Genomic DNA, 16,138 nt, shown 5'->3' with positions numbered 1-16,138 from the left:
ACAGAAAACAAATGTGCACAGGGAAAGCACCTGTGGTTGTGGTTGGTAATGCCCAGTCACGTAATGCCCCCTTGAGCAGGCCTTTGGTCAGGGAAAAATTAGAAGAATTGAACATTCAGCTGTCTGTTTCATTACTTTATATCCATGTAATAAATGTACAAATGTCAATTAGATGGTAATCTGCATGAGAAATAAAGAAAAAGAGTTATAGTTATAATAATCATCAACTTACTGTATAGTGATCAATTATGTTACATTAATGTTTTTTCTACATGTTTTTACATGGTTTTTTTATGTTCTTTTTAATGTCCTTTTCATGTGAAGCACTTGGTCCATGTAATTTATTTTGTTGTAAAGCACTTTGAGCTGCATTTCTTGTATGAAAGGTGCTACACAAATAAAGTTATTAATATTATTATCAATTGCAGCCGGACAGACATGATCACTATAAGGGATTTTCCATTGTAATAAGTACATATTTGTTTTTGGTTTTGTTTTTACCACACTTAATTCATGAGTGCTTCATATGAATTACCAGTGAAGAGAAAACTACAGTTTCAATTTGTATTTTTTATGACACAATTTACAGTTGTAGCAAGCCTCGCCCAGCTCTTATACACCACACATTCTAAGAATTATTGACAAATTTGACTTGAGTCCACTAGATTTTTGTCATTTTATTCAGCACTAATGTCTTCACATTCAGCTAGCTTTAACAACCAAGAAAACATACAAACCGAATGGAAACCTGGGCATTACGTCAGTTTCCTTCTGGGATAAATACAGCTTGTATATATGAGTATATGTATCTAGCTATGAAACTATGTGTGTACTGTAATGAACTACACTATCCTTTGCTAAGGTGCTGAAAGCTTTGCATACACTCGTGCTGCCGTGCACACACAGAAACAATCTGTCAACTTGCAAACAGCTGAATGTTCATCCTGCAGAAAGGAAAAAGGAAATGTAAATTATGATGACTTATTTAACGAGATTAGCATGGCAACAGCGCAAGTATGATTTCAAACTCCCCTCCCAACTGAAAGTAATAGCACAGCACACACACAAGCACACACAAAGGAGTGTGTGACAAACTTTGCGGCGCCCCTCGCAGGGTGACGCTACAGTTGATTTGGGAATTACAATTAGATTTATGATGTGGCTGCATATGGCTGAGTTCTCTGTTTCCCTCTCTGAAATGCTGGGATTGGCTGCAGTGAGCACCGGCGCCGTGGCGTATACACCACAGCACAGTCAGAATGTGTGGCGTTACCTCACACACACACATACACACACACACACACACACACACACACACATGTGCACACACACACACACACATACACAATGGAACAATAGGCCACATTTACTGTAATGGGCCACCAAAATATAAAGACCAAGTGGAATAGCTCAACTTTGGAAACAGAGAGCCTTGTGTTGGAAATTATTAGATCTCTGGAAAGTAGGAGCACTATTCAGAGTAATGGAAATAAAAATTCACATGCAGTACTACCTGTAACTTGTGCACTACGCTTTCACATGCAGGACACAATAGGTCTGAGTGGGGAAATCAGTTTCACAAAGTCTTATCTTTACACAAGAAAAACTCACTTGAAAAGCAATGATGAAGTGACAGATTTGTAAGGAAAATCTCAAGTCTTTACTTTTTATTTATTTATTATTTTTTTGATTGTCTTTCTCACCAAGTTGTACTGACACTTTTTAGAGCCAAAGCTGGCTAATAAATACAATGAAATGTTAAAACGCACAATTGAATTTCAAATACAATACTCATCACAAAATGTGTGTGACCAGGAAACTTGTGTTTTGCTTCTGCAGGTCACAACTGACAAGATCATGAGGTTACCTTTTTAAAGAGATCAGAGGTGATGTGACCCCTTTAGGCGGCACTAGAGCTGCGGCAACAAAATTTGCTTAAATAAATGAAATGCTTCTAAAGAAATGGCAATTTACTCGTGCCTGGCAAGTGCGAGGCTTCCTCCAGAGTCCAAACATGTGACTTTTGACTGTTCTAATTTATCATGTTGAAAATCAAACAACAACTTCACATTAGTCAATACTAAAAAAACAAAAAAAACAAAACATAGAATTTATATCCAGTGCTTAGGATGTGTATGACACTAACAGAAATATCTATGCATGAGGCGAGCAGTGGCTCTTTTTTTTACTGTGATGCAAGCAAAAACCAATGTTCAGTCCCAGCTTGTGAAGCTTTTCCAAGTACAAACTGCCCGATATGTTCATGAAAAGAACTATGGAGTAAAAAGACATGTGAAACAGCGAAACAGAGCACCCAGATATCACCTGAGGTCACAGGTGTTGAAAATGGAAAACAGAGAGTGTGGTGAAAAGAGACAAAGAAAAAAATATAATGTGTCTTCAGAAAAAGAATGTGACATTTGAGTGAAACAGAGGAAAAAGCGTGTACACCCAGCGTGATGCTGACCACCGGCCTGCACCAAAAGAGGAACATCTCGCTTCAGACTGTGGAAAAACTGTGCTCTGACTGGGGTGGTTGACTAAGAAACTGATTAAGAATTATACGCCTTTTTTTTTTTTCTCCCTCCATTCTTCTGTTAATAATTTACTCGTCTTCAAAATATACATGCAACGTAGAAAAAGGTACCCTTTTTGAAATAACAGACCTATTAAACCCATGTTTTTTTTGCAACTATATAAATTCTTTTTGAAACACAAGTTTGGTGTCTCTTTCCCAAGTGATGCTGAGAAGACATTTAAAAATATCAACAAGCTAATAAAAATAGTAACATTTGTACATTTTTTGTACCAATTCAAAACACAATGCAAAATACAGTGAAGGGATCCAGAATATTAGAAACTCTTATCCTACAGTAGGGTCATCCCGGGGTTTCTCCATCCCCTTTCCTATGACGTTAAATGAACAGAGCATAAGATACACTTTTAAGACTTATGAATTCTTAAAGTGTCTGAGGAGATATTAAGCCAGAAAAATGTCTATTTTAAACTTAAATGCTAAATGTTGCAGTTTGGTACATCATACTGCACCGCACTTACGGCACAATATGTGCAGACTTCAGAGTGTTTGGCCTTAAGGAACTATGGGCAATGTGGTTCATGAAAGCACCAGTGCAGTGGAATTGAAGAGCAGACACCTTCGTTGCTGCTATTGTAACTACGTCTCAATGCCGGAGGGGCTGCCAGAGAGTGAAACAAAGTGTGTGTGTGTTTGTGTGTGTGTGTGTGTGTGTGTGTGTGAGTGAGTGAGTGAGTGAGTGAGTGAGCTAGTGTAATGAAAACACATCCTCTCTGAGCTCTGCCTGTGATTGGGCCAGGTGGGAAGCCTGCAGTTAGCGAGTAGGAACTCATCTCATCAGATAGAAAAAGCTGATTGTATAAGACTTTTTTGCAGCATTGGAAGTTAAGACTACAACATCCCAAGTGAATGTGAATGTAGGTTTGGCACATTTGAAGTAAATCTGTAATAATGATAATAATAATAATAATAATAATAATAATAATAATAATAATAATAATAATAATAATGTGATATAAGGGATATACCTCCCTTTATTTCATTGACAGTCTGAAAAGTCCTACCACTCTTTGTGTATGAAAACAAACAAAACAAAAAAAAAAACACATTCACAAGCTGGCACATCATACCTGAGCTGGGATATTTAAAAAAAAAAATCTAACAGTAATGTAATGTAAGCAGTTTGTCAGAAAAAAAAGATGTAGATGCACTGTATTCGTGAGAAACGAAAGTAAGACTATAAGATTACAAGAGCTAGGATTTATATTAAAACTTCTCAAATTTCAAGTTCTGACAGTCCAAAGTTTGTACAGGCAGTGACCTGTCAGAAAAAGTCTATAGAACAAAAACAAAAAAAGACAAAAAACACAAAAAGTAAATACATAATGATAAAAACTAGATCACTCCTTAAACATTTAAGACCAAATAGCTGTTGAAGACCAATTCCTGATGCTTCAAAATCCATGCATGCTCTTTACAAACCACACATCAATGTGTTCGTCGCTCATTTGTTCTTCGTCCCATTCTCTCATTCTCTCTCTCTCTCGTCTATCTCTTATTCGCTCCTGTTAAGATTGTCGAAGTGTCGGAAACTGAAGTTCATTGTCGGCCGGATGTCCTCTGTAAATGTCTGTTCAGGTTGCATTCTTGGGTCACAATTTCCCATCAGCCCTCTTCTTCAAATGGACGTCCGTCAACATACAGTTCAAAACCTCTCTCTGAGCATGTCCACTGAGTTTGAATCCTGTCTGGGCATGCTCAATGCATGACGCAACATGTCCAGAAAGTATGCCTGAAGGTCTCTGTAATAAACTGTGTTCTTAAAAAGTGTCTCTGAGTATAACGGGAGGTTTTTTTATTTTTCATTTTTTACAACTGACACCCTGAGCACACTCAGTTGGCACTGACGGCCTCCCGTGTCTCATGGTCGCTGCTATAGTCTGACTTGGGCTCGTCCTCAAAATCCTCGTACATGTCCATGTCGTCGTCTCCATTAGTGGGGTCGCTGGGCAGTTCCAAGGCACTGACCCCACCGCCATTGCTGCCTCCGCAGCCGCCAGGCTCAGACTTCATCCCGTACGTGCTCTGAATGACGGGGATGGCTGGCTCAGGGCTGGCTGAGTTGCTGGAGCAGTCTGAGGTCAGGTGTGGGGACGGTGTGGCTGTTGTTGCCATGGTTATGGCACCCGGGTAGACTCCTACACCACCTGCGCTGTTGCCAAGAGGAATTGGCGGCTGAGGCCTACGAAACGAGGAAAGAAAGGGAGGAGTTGAATGGATCTATAAACAATAAACCACTGTGACATAACATGGAATGAATATAAATAAAAGATTATTAAAAGTATTGAAATGAATATAGAAATAAAAATAGCAATGAACTGCATGAAAATACAATTTTTTTTAAATGATGAAAAATTTGGTTGCAGTAACAATTAACATAACTACTGGTTACTGTTCTGGGTGGACAGATTGGTGTTTGATCAGATACGTATTCATTATAATCTCCTTTGAACAAACTGCTTTGAACAAAACATTAATTCTGAGACCACTTAAGTTAAAAAGCAACGCTTCTCATCTGGTCGGGCATGTCCTAACACACAGCTTTCCCTGCCAGCTCACAGCAGAATCACCTAATAACCTGTTAAGATATAGATGGAATGAGGGTAAACGTAGATCACTCAAACAGGCCCTCTGGCTCCTCAAATGAGCCATATAAAGCAGGAAAATTGCTGTCACTTTTCTCACCTAACAGTTTTCTCTCCTCTGTCTCCTGAAACAATTACCGCTGTACACTCTGACAGACTCATTTTCACATTAAACACTTTAAAACAACACTGGTTTCGTTATACAGAATGTGCCAGGAACTGGTTGTATTGACTGGCTCCTAGTACTGTAGCTATTTGACTTAGCTGTGATTTAAAGTCCAGGCCTGGGGAATCATAGGCTTCTTTCTGCATTTGCTTGACCACACACAGTAAATGTGGCATTCAGCCTGTGACGTCTGCCCCGCTCTCATTCCCTCTCAAACATCTGCTTACATTTCATATTCCACTATGTCTGTCTGTGTCCAATTTCACTGCCCGCAAGCGCCCAGCATTGTCCTAATTTAATAAATGACAAGCTATTAAAAGTCGCTCCTATTCAAAGCCGTGGCCTCTGGTAAATCCATCTGAAACACAGGCCACTGTGATGGCTTTAAACACATCCATGGCTGGTTCCTATTAAGACAATGCCACTGTTTTTCCTTTTGCTGCACTGACTTCACTCTAAATAAGACTAGCTCAAAACCTAGTATGTGGCTGGATTGTGTATGAAACAAAAGAGGGCTTTTAATTTGAAAACAGATACAGGAAGTGGGGACATGTGGCGACCAAGCCCGCAGGAAGTGCGGTGGGCTTTGACTGAAGCCAATTTGAGATAGGGCTTTTCTCAATACCAAATACACCAAGTTCAGACTTGCATACTTGCTAGTTCGGACTTGGCAAGTTCAAAATTTAATATAGACTAATCTGTTAATTTTAATACATTTATATTTATGTAAATGTGGTGATATCTGTACATAAAGAGCCCCAGAGGCAGCGCTGTTGTTCTGCTTCATTTTACATTTAAACTAATGTGGCAGCTACAATTGTTAGATTTCATCGGTGAGACCAACATTTATCTTCCAAAAGGAATTATATCATATGTACATTAGAGCCAGCTGTAAATCATCAAAGAGCTGCACGGATCAGTTCATCGGATCATGTTCTCCCCAGGATGACAATAGACGTTGACTGGCCAATCATTCAGCAGTTGGGCTGCTAGCAGCTGAGATGACTGGCCAGTCTCAACTGGCGGCTCCTCACATCTCCAAAAACATCGGAGCAAATTTCCAAATAGGCGGTATTTGGATAAACTGACCACATATTGGAATGTAAATGGTTACTTTCTTGTCTGAAAAATTTTTTAAACTTATTTAAGTGATATATTAAGTCTTACAGCAAAAATGACAACAGCTTAATTTTTGCCATCACTGCTATTTGGTGCAAAATGCATTCTGGGATACGTCAGCTGACCAGTGGTGTAATTTCACCACTCAGTCAATCACTCAGTCAGTAAGTCAGTCAGTCAGTCAGTGACAGATATTCACGTTTATAAGGCTGGCCCTGCTGTTGCGGTCCAACCAAAAATATAATGCTTTTCAGCAAATGTTTAAAGGGTTTTGCAGATACAAGTTTAGGAGATTCCAAGAAGAAACCCTGCATAAAAGGTTCATAAAACCTGATGGTCCCTCCGCAAACCTCTAACAAATGGATGTAGTTAAGGACGTTTCCTTTATATTCATACTGAGACACATAAAAGAAAAAAGACCTCACACTAAGAGCAAAAGAAAACGGCACAACTTGGTGAAATATCCTTAGATAGATAGTTGTATGGCTCATTGATTACAGAGATAACTGCACAGGTCACAGGTACAACAGCCAGTCTGTCAAAGTATCTTTAGCTTTTTGTGTGATCCAGAGCTCATGGCTACAAATGTACAAAATGTATACTCATGTGGTATTTACACATGCAACTCTTACGTTCAGCAATTCTTCTTTAAACTTCAAAAATACAAACATATCTGCAGAACAGAGTTGAGTAAATGTTCGGGCCAGAAGCAATGGCTGAATCTCTATCTGACAATCTGTTTTTAAATTACATTTACCTTTCACTACCATTTAAAGCTGCTGACATGCAAAGTAGCTTTACACAGCTTTAAAAATAACCAGATAAAGAAAGCTAACTGTAACACCGAGGTGCAACGTCTCTGCTGGCACAAGCACTCACCCCACGAAGAACTGCCTCATCTCCTGACGTCGTGACCGCATCATCTGCTTGTACTCCCCGATGCGCAGCTTCTTGCCGTCAATGATGCAGGTTCTCTTGGGCCGCGGCTTGTACTTGTAGTTGGGATACTTCTCCAAATGGATCTTGCTTAAGCGAGCCTGCTCCTCATAATACGGCTGTTTCTCCTGGTTGGTCATGGCTTTCCAACGAGAGCCTGGAGCAGATGATTAAGATTTTAGTTTTGTCTTTATGTTAGTCCTAAAAACATGTTTAGCTTATTCCTGAAACACGTTATATGCATCTTAAACTTATCAAAGAAAAACACAATAAAACCAAATACCTACCAACATCACAGATTTTAGGGAGTGACTAAATTGAAAGAAGTTTTTCTAAACTGTTTCAGTAATACTGGTCGAGCACTGAGTTTGTGGTAAATTTGATGTAAGGCTAACACACTGTCACTCCATCTGCACATTATTTCAGTCAAACAAAAAGAGTCACGGAGCCCGCCCTGCTATATATAAAAAAAGACTTCAGCATTTCTGGTAGTTTCTTAAGGTTGGATGTTGTCATGTGAACAGAAACCATCAAATTTTTAATCAAGAAGGCTCTTTAAAATCAGGAGTGGATAATACTCTCTCTTGGTTTAGTAAGAATGATATATTGTGTACTTCTTATTTTCCCCGGTAAGAGGACCTTCTGAACAAGTGGACAGGGCCATTATCACAGGAATGCAGCACATCTGCAAGGCACTCTGACAACTGATTATATACACTCCGCCTCGCTCTTCTGTTTATCAAGGTTTATCACAAACCAGTCTTGTACTTTTGTGACACAGGAAACAGTGAGGAGTCTTTTTTAAACCTGCCACCCACTCCCAAAAGTCCAGCTGTGTTATTATGTTGGAGAGACGCGCATTGTACACATTCAGTAATATACACATACACAATTGTGTACTCTGAGTTCTGTTTTTTTTTTTGCCTCAGAGGCTTGATAAATTTTCTTAATGCTTCCTGCCCACAGGATCTTGCTGTTCATGACTTTTAAACCAATAACTTTACCATGATGATTCATTAGATTAGGGAGTTTAAATATCTCACTTCAATTTAAATTGTGTTTTTCATTTTGAAAGCAAAAAGATGCATCCTACAAATGCCAGAACACAAAATCCCCCTTTACTGGACTCTGTTCAAAGCTCCAAGTCAGGAACACAGATCCACCAAGAAAAAGCAATTTGTTCACGTTGCTTCGGCGGAGCATTTACATTCACCAACCCTAGAGCTCTCTGGAGCCCTGCGCTGGACAGTGGAAGTCTTTAGAACGTTTCACGAACAACCGTTAAGCTCAGCGCCGTGTGAATGGCTATCTGTGTTGAGGTGGTTAGCATCAACACGGCTACTTTTTAACTGAATGCATCCATCACACTAGTCAGGCTGACACAGTGGAGCTCTGTGTGCGGAGTGTTCCAGGTTGAAAAACACACTAGTCCTTCTTATAGTCCGTGGCCTGTTGGTAAGAAACCCCATGAACTGTAGCATATAGAGGCAGAGTAACCTAATGAAAGGAGAGGCTTACCTGAAAAAAGATATCACATTTGACACCGTCATGTATATGCACTATGTCATATGGCTCGTCGTTTTTGGTTTTTTACCACTTTTCATAAAAAAATACCCACATTTCTTTAAAAAGACCAATTAAAACTTTTCAAATTTTGTCCCAATGCATCCAAAGTTGATGAGTTCAAGCTACAAAAAGAAACTGATGGCAACAGAACAGCTCAGAAAACATGTCCAGAAAGTAAACAGAAAATGTAGAAAGATAGATGAAGATCAGTACTTCTGTCATATTTAGTGTCTGTTAAATATACAGCTAGCAGTCAGTTAGCTTGGCCTAGCACAAAGACTGGAAACTGAGAAAAAACAGCTAGCCTTGCTCTATCCAACATTAACAAAAGCTCACTAAATAACATGTTATATCTGTACAAAAAATGAAACGTACAAATGATAGTTCACAGTTTAATGGGGGGGTTTTGGTCCTGACAATTTCTTGGCCAGGAGCAATAACTTGCTGGAGCCTCCGCTGGTTGCCTGGCAAAAAACAGACTACCTGTTTCCAGTCTTTGTGCTAAGCTAAGCTAATCAGCTGTTGGCTTCAGCTACATACAGTATTTACAGTACCATGTAGATAAGCAGGTGGCTCTTCACATTTAACTATCAGCAAGAAAGCAAATAAGCGTATTTCCTAAAATGTCAAACTACACATTGGCATTTTTTAAATTCTAATCTAATTTTCTCCCATCTTATAATGATCAACACAAACACACAGACTTTTTTTTATCAAAAAAAAAAGAAAAAATAATTCACTCTGACTACATATGAAGTAAATATTTTCAAACAGAGATTAAATATAATGAGAGTTCTCCAAAGCAGAGCAGTAATGTTGAGGATTCAAATTCACAGTAGAAGGTAGAAATTCAGGAGAAAGTCATGCGTGGAATTTGTAGGAGTTCAGGTTAAGCTCCTAACAAAGATAAATCTATAAAAATCTCACCTAGGATCTTGCTTATGTTGGAATTGTGCATGTCAGGGAAGGTCTGCAGGATCTTCCTCCTCTCGTCTTTGGCCCACACCATGAAGGCGTTCATGGGCCTCTTGATGTGGGGCTCGTTGTTGTTTCTGCCCCGCGCCTCCCTGAACACTCGTGCCTCGGTGATATTGTTGCCTATGCGACACAAAGAAATGACATTCTCTACTGTATATGTGCATCACTGATTCGTTCGTGCATACACCTTTCAAACTTTCACGCTTGGAATGCAGGGTTTTAGTAGCACTAATGATGAGCTCTTCCTGTTTGTTTCTTTACCCCCTTGGGCCCCTTTTGCCTCCTTCGGGAGAGGATGTATAACAAAAGTAAAACAGAAGTCCGTTGGGGGTCTGGCTGGGATGCCCTCAACATGCTCACACACAAACTGTACACACTGTAGTCAGTTTGCTTCCGCCTGATAGTATCTCAGTGCCTATGCTCCCGTGTTTACTCCTCTCATTCTAAACTAAACCGTGATAAGCACTCCTCAACCCCTCATCGCCTGTAAACAGTGGGGCTTTATGGGAAACAGGTGGGTTGGGAGGAAAAGACACCGAGTCAGTCCTTAAAGTACATTCAGAGAAGATTGTGGTTATACTATTTTATGCAACACTATGTGCAAAGTGTTTGAAATATACTGAATGAATGTATAACACATGAAACAATTTTCTACTATTATTAATTAAAATCTTAGGAATATATACTTCAATACTTCATGGACCATGCACTACAAGAAACTTTCTGCCTGTCTTCTCCAGCTTTTGTTTGCATACTTGTACTGGGTGGGATCTTGTGTGTCACAAACACTAATTGTGGAAAAAAGGAGAAGAATTCAGTCTCTTGTCATGTACTTGCAGGAATTATAACAGTGAAAAAATGTTTCAAGAGCATAAAATGTTGACGTTGAACACTGTTTAGTTGTTGAGGTACTCCTTCACCAAAGCTTCCTGAGGAGCACAATAAATATTTGTATTTGCTGAATACCTGCATGTTCAAACTTTCTGGAAGATTCCTTCTTCTTCACCATGGAGTTCTGATATATGAGGCCCCCAGAAGTGGTGCCTCTTCTATGAGGGGCCCCTGGAGTTATGAGTCACTGGTATCAATTTAGTCTGAACAGGATGTGACTGCTTCTACCTGAGTCTCTGCTTGTCAAAACTCCCGAAACTCCCTCATTTATTATCCCTGTAGTAGTAGCAGTTTTTTATCCTGTTGTTGTAAATCTACATACATTTCTGAAGTATCAAGATTAGGCTATAAACTACCAAAATGATGAATGCAAGATTGTGAAAAGTAAGTAAAACTCTCTAAATCTAGCAGGCCCAAGAGCTAACTGACAGTAAATGAGGAGGAAGGGAAGCAGGAGATAAAGACAGAGCACAGCAGCTTACCATCCAGATCTTCTGGTCTCGTCAGGTCAATTACTCGATGGACCATCTTCCCAGCATCCTCTCCGAGCTTCCCAAGGTGCTGGCTCAGCGTCTCGTAGTGCAGCCGTTCCTGCAATACAAGACAAGGTATGAAAGGCTGCAAAACGTGGAACGAGCTGTCGAATAAATAAATTCTCAATTCCTGTTCACATCTTCTTATCAAATGTCTGGATCAAGTTCCTGTGTATGCCTGGCATATTTTAAATTGGGTCACTAAGTATGAGTTTGATGCTAATGACAATAAAACAAATTGCTGGGTTGAGTTGGCATGGAGGAGAGTCAAGCACAACATTGGGCAACACTGAGCAGCTTCACTACTTTTGTTTTTTATTTTTTTTTACAGTAACTGAGGGGAATAATTCATGATGTTGGTTATGTGATAAGCTAATAGACAAGTCATAACCCCTTCAAGGCCATGCTAATCACCAGTGTCTTCTCCAACCGCCCATCATGCACTCTTTCTGATTCTGCTTTCTTGCCTGCCACTCCACTTCTGAGACAAATAACTTCTACAAGCAGCCTGCCTTGGGGCCTTCCAGCTAAAATTACCCCACCACGCTCCCAAACTGCAGTGGAAAACATCGAACCCTCCGTACAGCTACCGCATATCCACACTACTCCTCTCCTCTCCTCTCTTCTCCTCTGCCCCCCTCTCCACCCCTCCTTCCCTCTCCTCCTTTTTCTGGTGACAGAGGCATTTTGTTTGACGCAAGAAATGGTTGCCGGGTGAAGTCATGCCGCGGTAGCCGCTGGCAGAGTTGGTGGAACTTAGGGGCCAGCGTGTATGTGTGCATATGTGTGTGTGTGTGTGTGTGTGTAGATGAGGAGTCGGCGCGGGCCAATGTCAGCACTACGGCAGGGCTGTAATCAGGCCCACCGCAGAACATGTGCCTGGGCAGTGCCATGCTCACCGCAGGAAGCAACCGCCTAACAAAGGACTAAAGAAAAGAGAGAAAGAGGGAAAGACAGAGAAGGATAGAAAAAAAGAAAGAAGAGGAGTGGAATGGAAAACTAGTCCAGAAACAAGAATAAGGCCTCGGACCCACTAAGAACTAAACAATACCCTGCGGTAAACGGTCAATGCTCATAGTGATGCTTGAGAGTCAAACGCTGCCGCTTTGTTGCTAAAAGCTGACATAGAATCATTTTTGTTGTTCTGATTTCATTTTTAATCCTCCTCGGTAGTCAAGAGATGTACGAATGTTTCTAGTAGAAGGGCGGAGACCGATGGAAAACTAATGCAGAGTAGAGCTAAGGTTTTGGAAAATGGACTAGGACAGCATCAATAGAGGCAGACTGATCCAAAGTACAGATTAACAGCAGACCTGGGTTAAAATTTGCAAATATTCTCTGCGGTTGGTCTACTTTTGGTCTACTTGAAAGTTCTTGTGGCAAATGCAATAAGGAGCATTGCTTTGTTTAGTCAAGATTGAAATAGGTTTGGCTTGTGCGCATGCTGGTTTGATACTGGACTGTTGCCTTTTGGAGCGGTATTATAGCTTCTTTTTTTTTTAACTTTCTCTTTCATGTAACTTCATTTGTATTTTGTGCAATGTTTTATTGTTCACATCTAAAAAATTTTGTGTCTATGGCATCCTTAAATTCTTCATTACAGAGGGACTAGCTGGTTAAAAATAGTTATGAGGTTTGAGGCCCTGATGCTCAGGTAATTACAGTGAAGAGGAAACACTTGTCAGTGGCATCATTGTAGCATCTGAATGGCTTTGACACTGTAAAACACACCCATCACATTTGATATTCCATTACTATTTAACCCAGGTCTGAATTGGAGCAACAAAAAAAAAAAAAGCTGTCAGAAGCAGACAAGCTGACTAACCAAAGACTCAGTTAATTAAACACGATGAAGGACATGTGCAGGTGCAAAGATAAATTAAAGCAAGCAGAAAAATTGAGACTGAAGACTAATTAAAAATATCAAGTTAAATTACAAAGACAGTAGGAATGAGGAGCTCAATATTCAACTTTAAAACATTCAGTCTGTACAAAAAAGAAGCACAAATACAAATCACAGCGCTGGTACAGTATTTTTTTAACACACTATTGCTTTCGCTGGGTCTTGAGCCCAATATTGCTGCTGAATGTATATTTCTAAATTTAAGAGACACCCGACTCTTTTTGTTCCGCCTGGTCTCTCCTCTTCTTGGCGTTTGCGTCTCTCCAGCGTTGCTATGGTAACGCTCTAAACATTGCTGGGGTTTTTTTTGTTGTTTTTTTTTTTTTTTTTTTTTTTTTCAATCCACACCGTATTGAGCTCATTACCACAGTTACAACTCGCCTACCGCCAGCACGGCCTGCCTCCAGCTGACCCGCAACCGTTTACTGTCTCCTCCCGGACCAATCAAGTTTGGCAACCTCCTCAGCCCCCCTCCCGGCGTTCCCTCTCTCCTCCTATTTTCTTCATCTTTCTTTCTCTCTTTCCTTCTCCAGACTTCGCTGTGTGCCGATAGAGCTGTCACTCAGCCCCGTTCTGTTTTTTTTTCTCCTCCCCTCCTTCTCCTTTTCACCATTCCTCCTATTCATAGCCCTTAACACTCCACCACCAGCCCTCCACCCCTTGAGGCTCCAACCCCAAAGAAGTAGACACTCAACAGTCTATTTGCAGGTGCCAGACTCAGCTTTGTAGTATACATTATTATAATGTATATCATTCAGGCTTCAAATGCTGCAACATTATGTCGACCTTTAATCAAGACTTGGAACTGTCTGAGCTGCCGGTTTCACAGGCTCGCGTCCTACAAAGACCAAACTCATCAACGGAGCCAATATAAACTTCTATACAACCATTTCCTCCCTCCTCTCCTCCTTCCAGACACATTCTGCTCCACCAACAAAGACTGCAAGCATGTTGACCGACTTTATGTAACAGGGTGCAGATAAAAGCTATTTTTCTATCCATTTAGAGATCTGGTAAATTTGAAAAATGTACACAAGTTAAAAATAAATGCTTCCTGAAAGTATTTAAAAGTTCAGATGAAAGATAACCATTATGACCTGAGTGGACTAAAAGAGATGTAGTTGAGTTAAAGGAATGAATTAAATAAATGCTTTAGCAAAAAAATAACTAGAATCTGTAGCACAACTTGTCATTTTAGAAGATATAATAACAATTTAATTAACAAATATAAACATGTATGAGTGTTTTGGTATACGTGAGGTAAGGACAATATAACTTTTATTCACTCTGACTTTTTACATCAAATAGATTTGTATTGTAAGAGGAGTAGGCGTATAAGCTCTGGCTTCAGCCTTCACTTTTTTGGTCAGTGCAGTTCTGTGCTGTTTTGCTGTCTATTTTAATTTTGATGGGATTAATTGCTCTTATAATTTTTTTGGGGTACTTATTTGCTTAATTATCTATGAACTGAAATAAATGTTGTCTAAAAAACAAAATTAGAGACTTCATACAAACTGTTCAACCTCTAAGCCAACTTTTGAGATGGCTGCAGGTTTTTTGCACATCCTTCATTTTAGTCAACTTCACTGTTAAATTATTCTAACACGAACACTAAAATAACCCATAATTCAATGCTTGCAATTTAGAATAGGCTGTTAAGGGATTGTGTGCATAACGAGCATCATCCAAAGTAAGAAAACAGATCTTGGCAATAAAATCTGTTTGTGTTCATTCTTATGTGGCCTGTAGATTTACCTGCACTCAGTCTGCCATCACCCACCATGTTCACCACTTATGGAAACAGGAAAAGCGGTCCCACGTGGCTTGATGCGGTGTGTTCTTTTTTTCTTTTTTTTCTATCATATTTGATGTTAACTTCACCGATCTCCTCTGCAAAGATGTGAACTGTGTAAGACAACATACTCTTTAAATTTAAAGCCTCTACATGCTCTCATTTCTCCTTTAAATGATAGACCCTGAGTGAACAATCTATCAGGGAGGCATGGTTGATTTAGGGGATTTCAACTAAAACATGTAAGCTAAGTAATGTGCCAATCTCTTAAAGACTTCGTGTTTTCCTTTAAGTGGGCTTAGGGAGTGTTTTGTGACTGTTTAGACTTTTAAAAAAAAAAAAAAAAAGTGCACGCAGTCTTTTACGCACACGCTCAAACACACATACATGCATGCACACACCCACGCGGTCATACACAGTGGCTATTTCAGTGAGCTTTGGCAGCCACAGGCCAGCTGGAAGCAACGTAAGCGTAAGGTGATACTCAACAATGCCACTAACTGGCCAGGCCTCTCGTCTGTACACCAGCTATAATGACATTAACATGGCCAAGATCAGTGGAGAGCCAGGACACACACACACACACACACACACACACACACACAAAGGAGACCGAGATCACTTTCAGCTCTTCGGGAAATGTCTATGTCGTCTATGCTTGAAATGAATGCTCTGGGACGAAAATACACAAAGAGAAAGCAACATAAACACAAACACACACGCTCAGACGTCACAGCAACGTCTCCCTTTGAGTCGAATCAGTGTAGGCAATAAATAGCTCAACATTCAACATTACACTGAGTTACCATTTACAGCAGTTGTCTCATTCCCTCCAAAGGAGCCCAATACACTGTGTTAGTACAATGTCATAAAACAAAAAGCCTTGGGCAGTGCTTCAAAGTTTCAAAGGGGAGGATTTGAGTAACAAATTTATTCGATGAACAGAAAACAACACACAAATCCAAGGTAAAGAAAAAGAGCTGGTCTCGTTGCCTCCCGAGGTGGAACGGTTGAGTCACACTCACAGTATCCAGCAAGTTCCATCCATGAATTGTTTAAGACAGAGCAAAGCC

General features: G+C 40.0%; 1 protein-coding gene across 4 annotated transcripts in view; it reads right to left on the bottom strand.

The window, feature by feature from the left end:
* Positions 1-1,652: 1,652 nt before the first annotated feature.
* The window catches only part of LOC137183450 (transcription factor SOX-6-like), a 115,058-nt gene continuing 100,572 nt past the window's right edge, over positions 1,653-16,138 (bottom strand). For all 4 annotated transcript variants that reach the window (XM_067590520.1, XM_067590523.1, XM_067590522.1 and 1 more), the window contains 4 exons: positions 11,320-11,428; positions 9,896-10,066; positions 7,346-7,559; positions 1,653-4,778 (listed from right to left, as the gene is read on the bottom strand). In XM_067590520.1, the coding sequence (XP_067446621.1) occupies positions 4,430-4,778; positions 7,346-7,559; positions 9,896-10,066; positions 11,320-11,428 (843 nt within the window). In that variant the 3' untranslated portion in view covers positions 1,653-4,429. The remainder of the gene's footprint in view (positions 4,779-7,345; positions 7,560-9,895; positions 10,067-11,319; positions 11,429-16,138) is intronic.

Source organism: Thunnus thynnus, chromosome 5, assembly GCF_963924715.1.
Source record: "Thunnus thynnus chromosome 5, fThuThy2.1, whole genome shotgun sequence".
NCBI lineage: Eukaryota > Metazoa > Chordata > Actinopteri > Scombriformes > Scombridae > Thunnus > Thunnus thynnus.
Note: the sequence above shows the minus strand (reverse complement) of the source record. Positions and strands in the feature narration are given on the sequence as shown.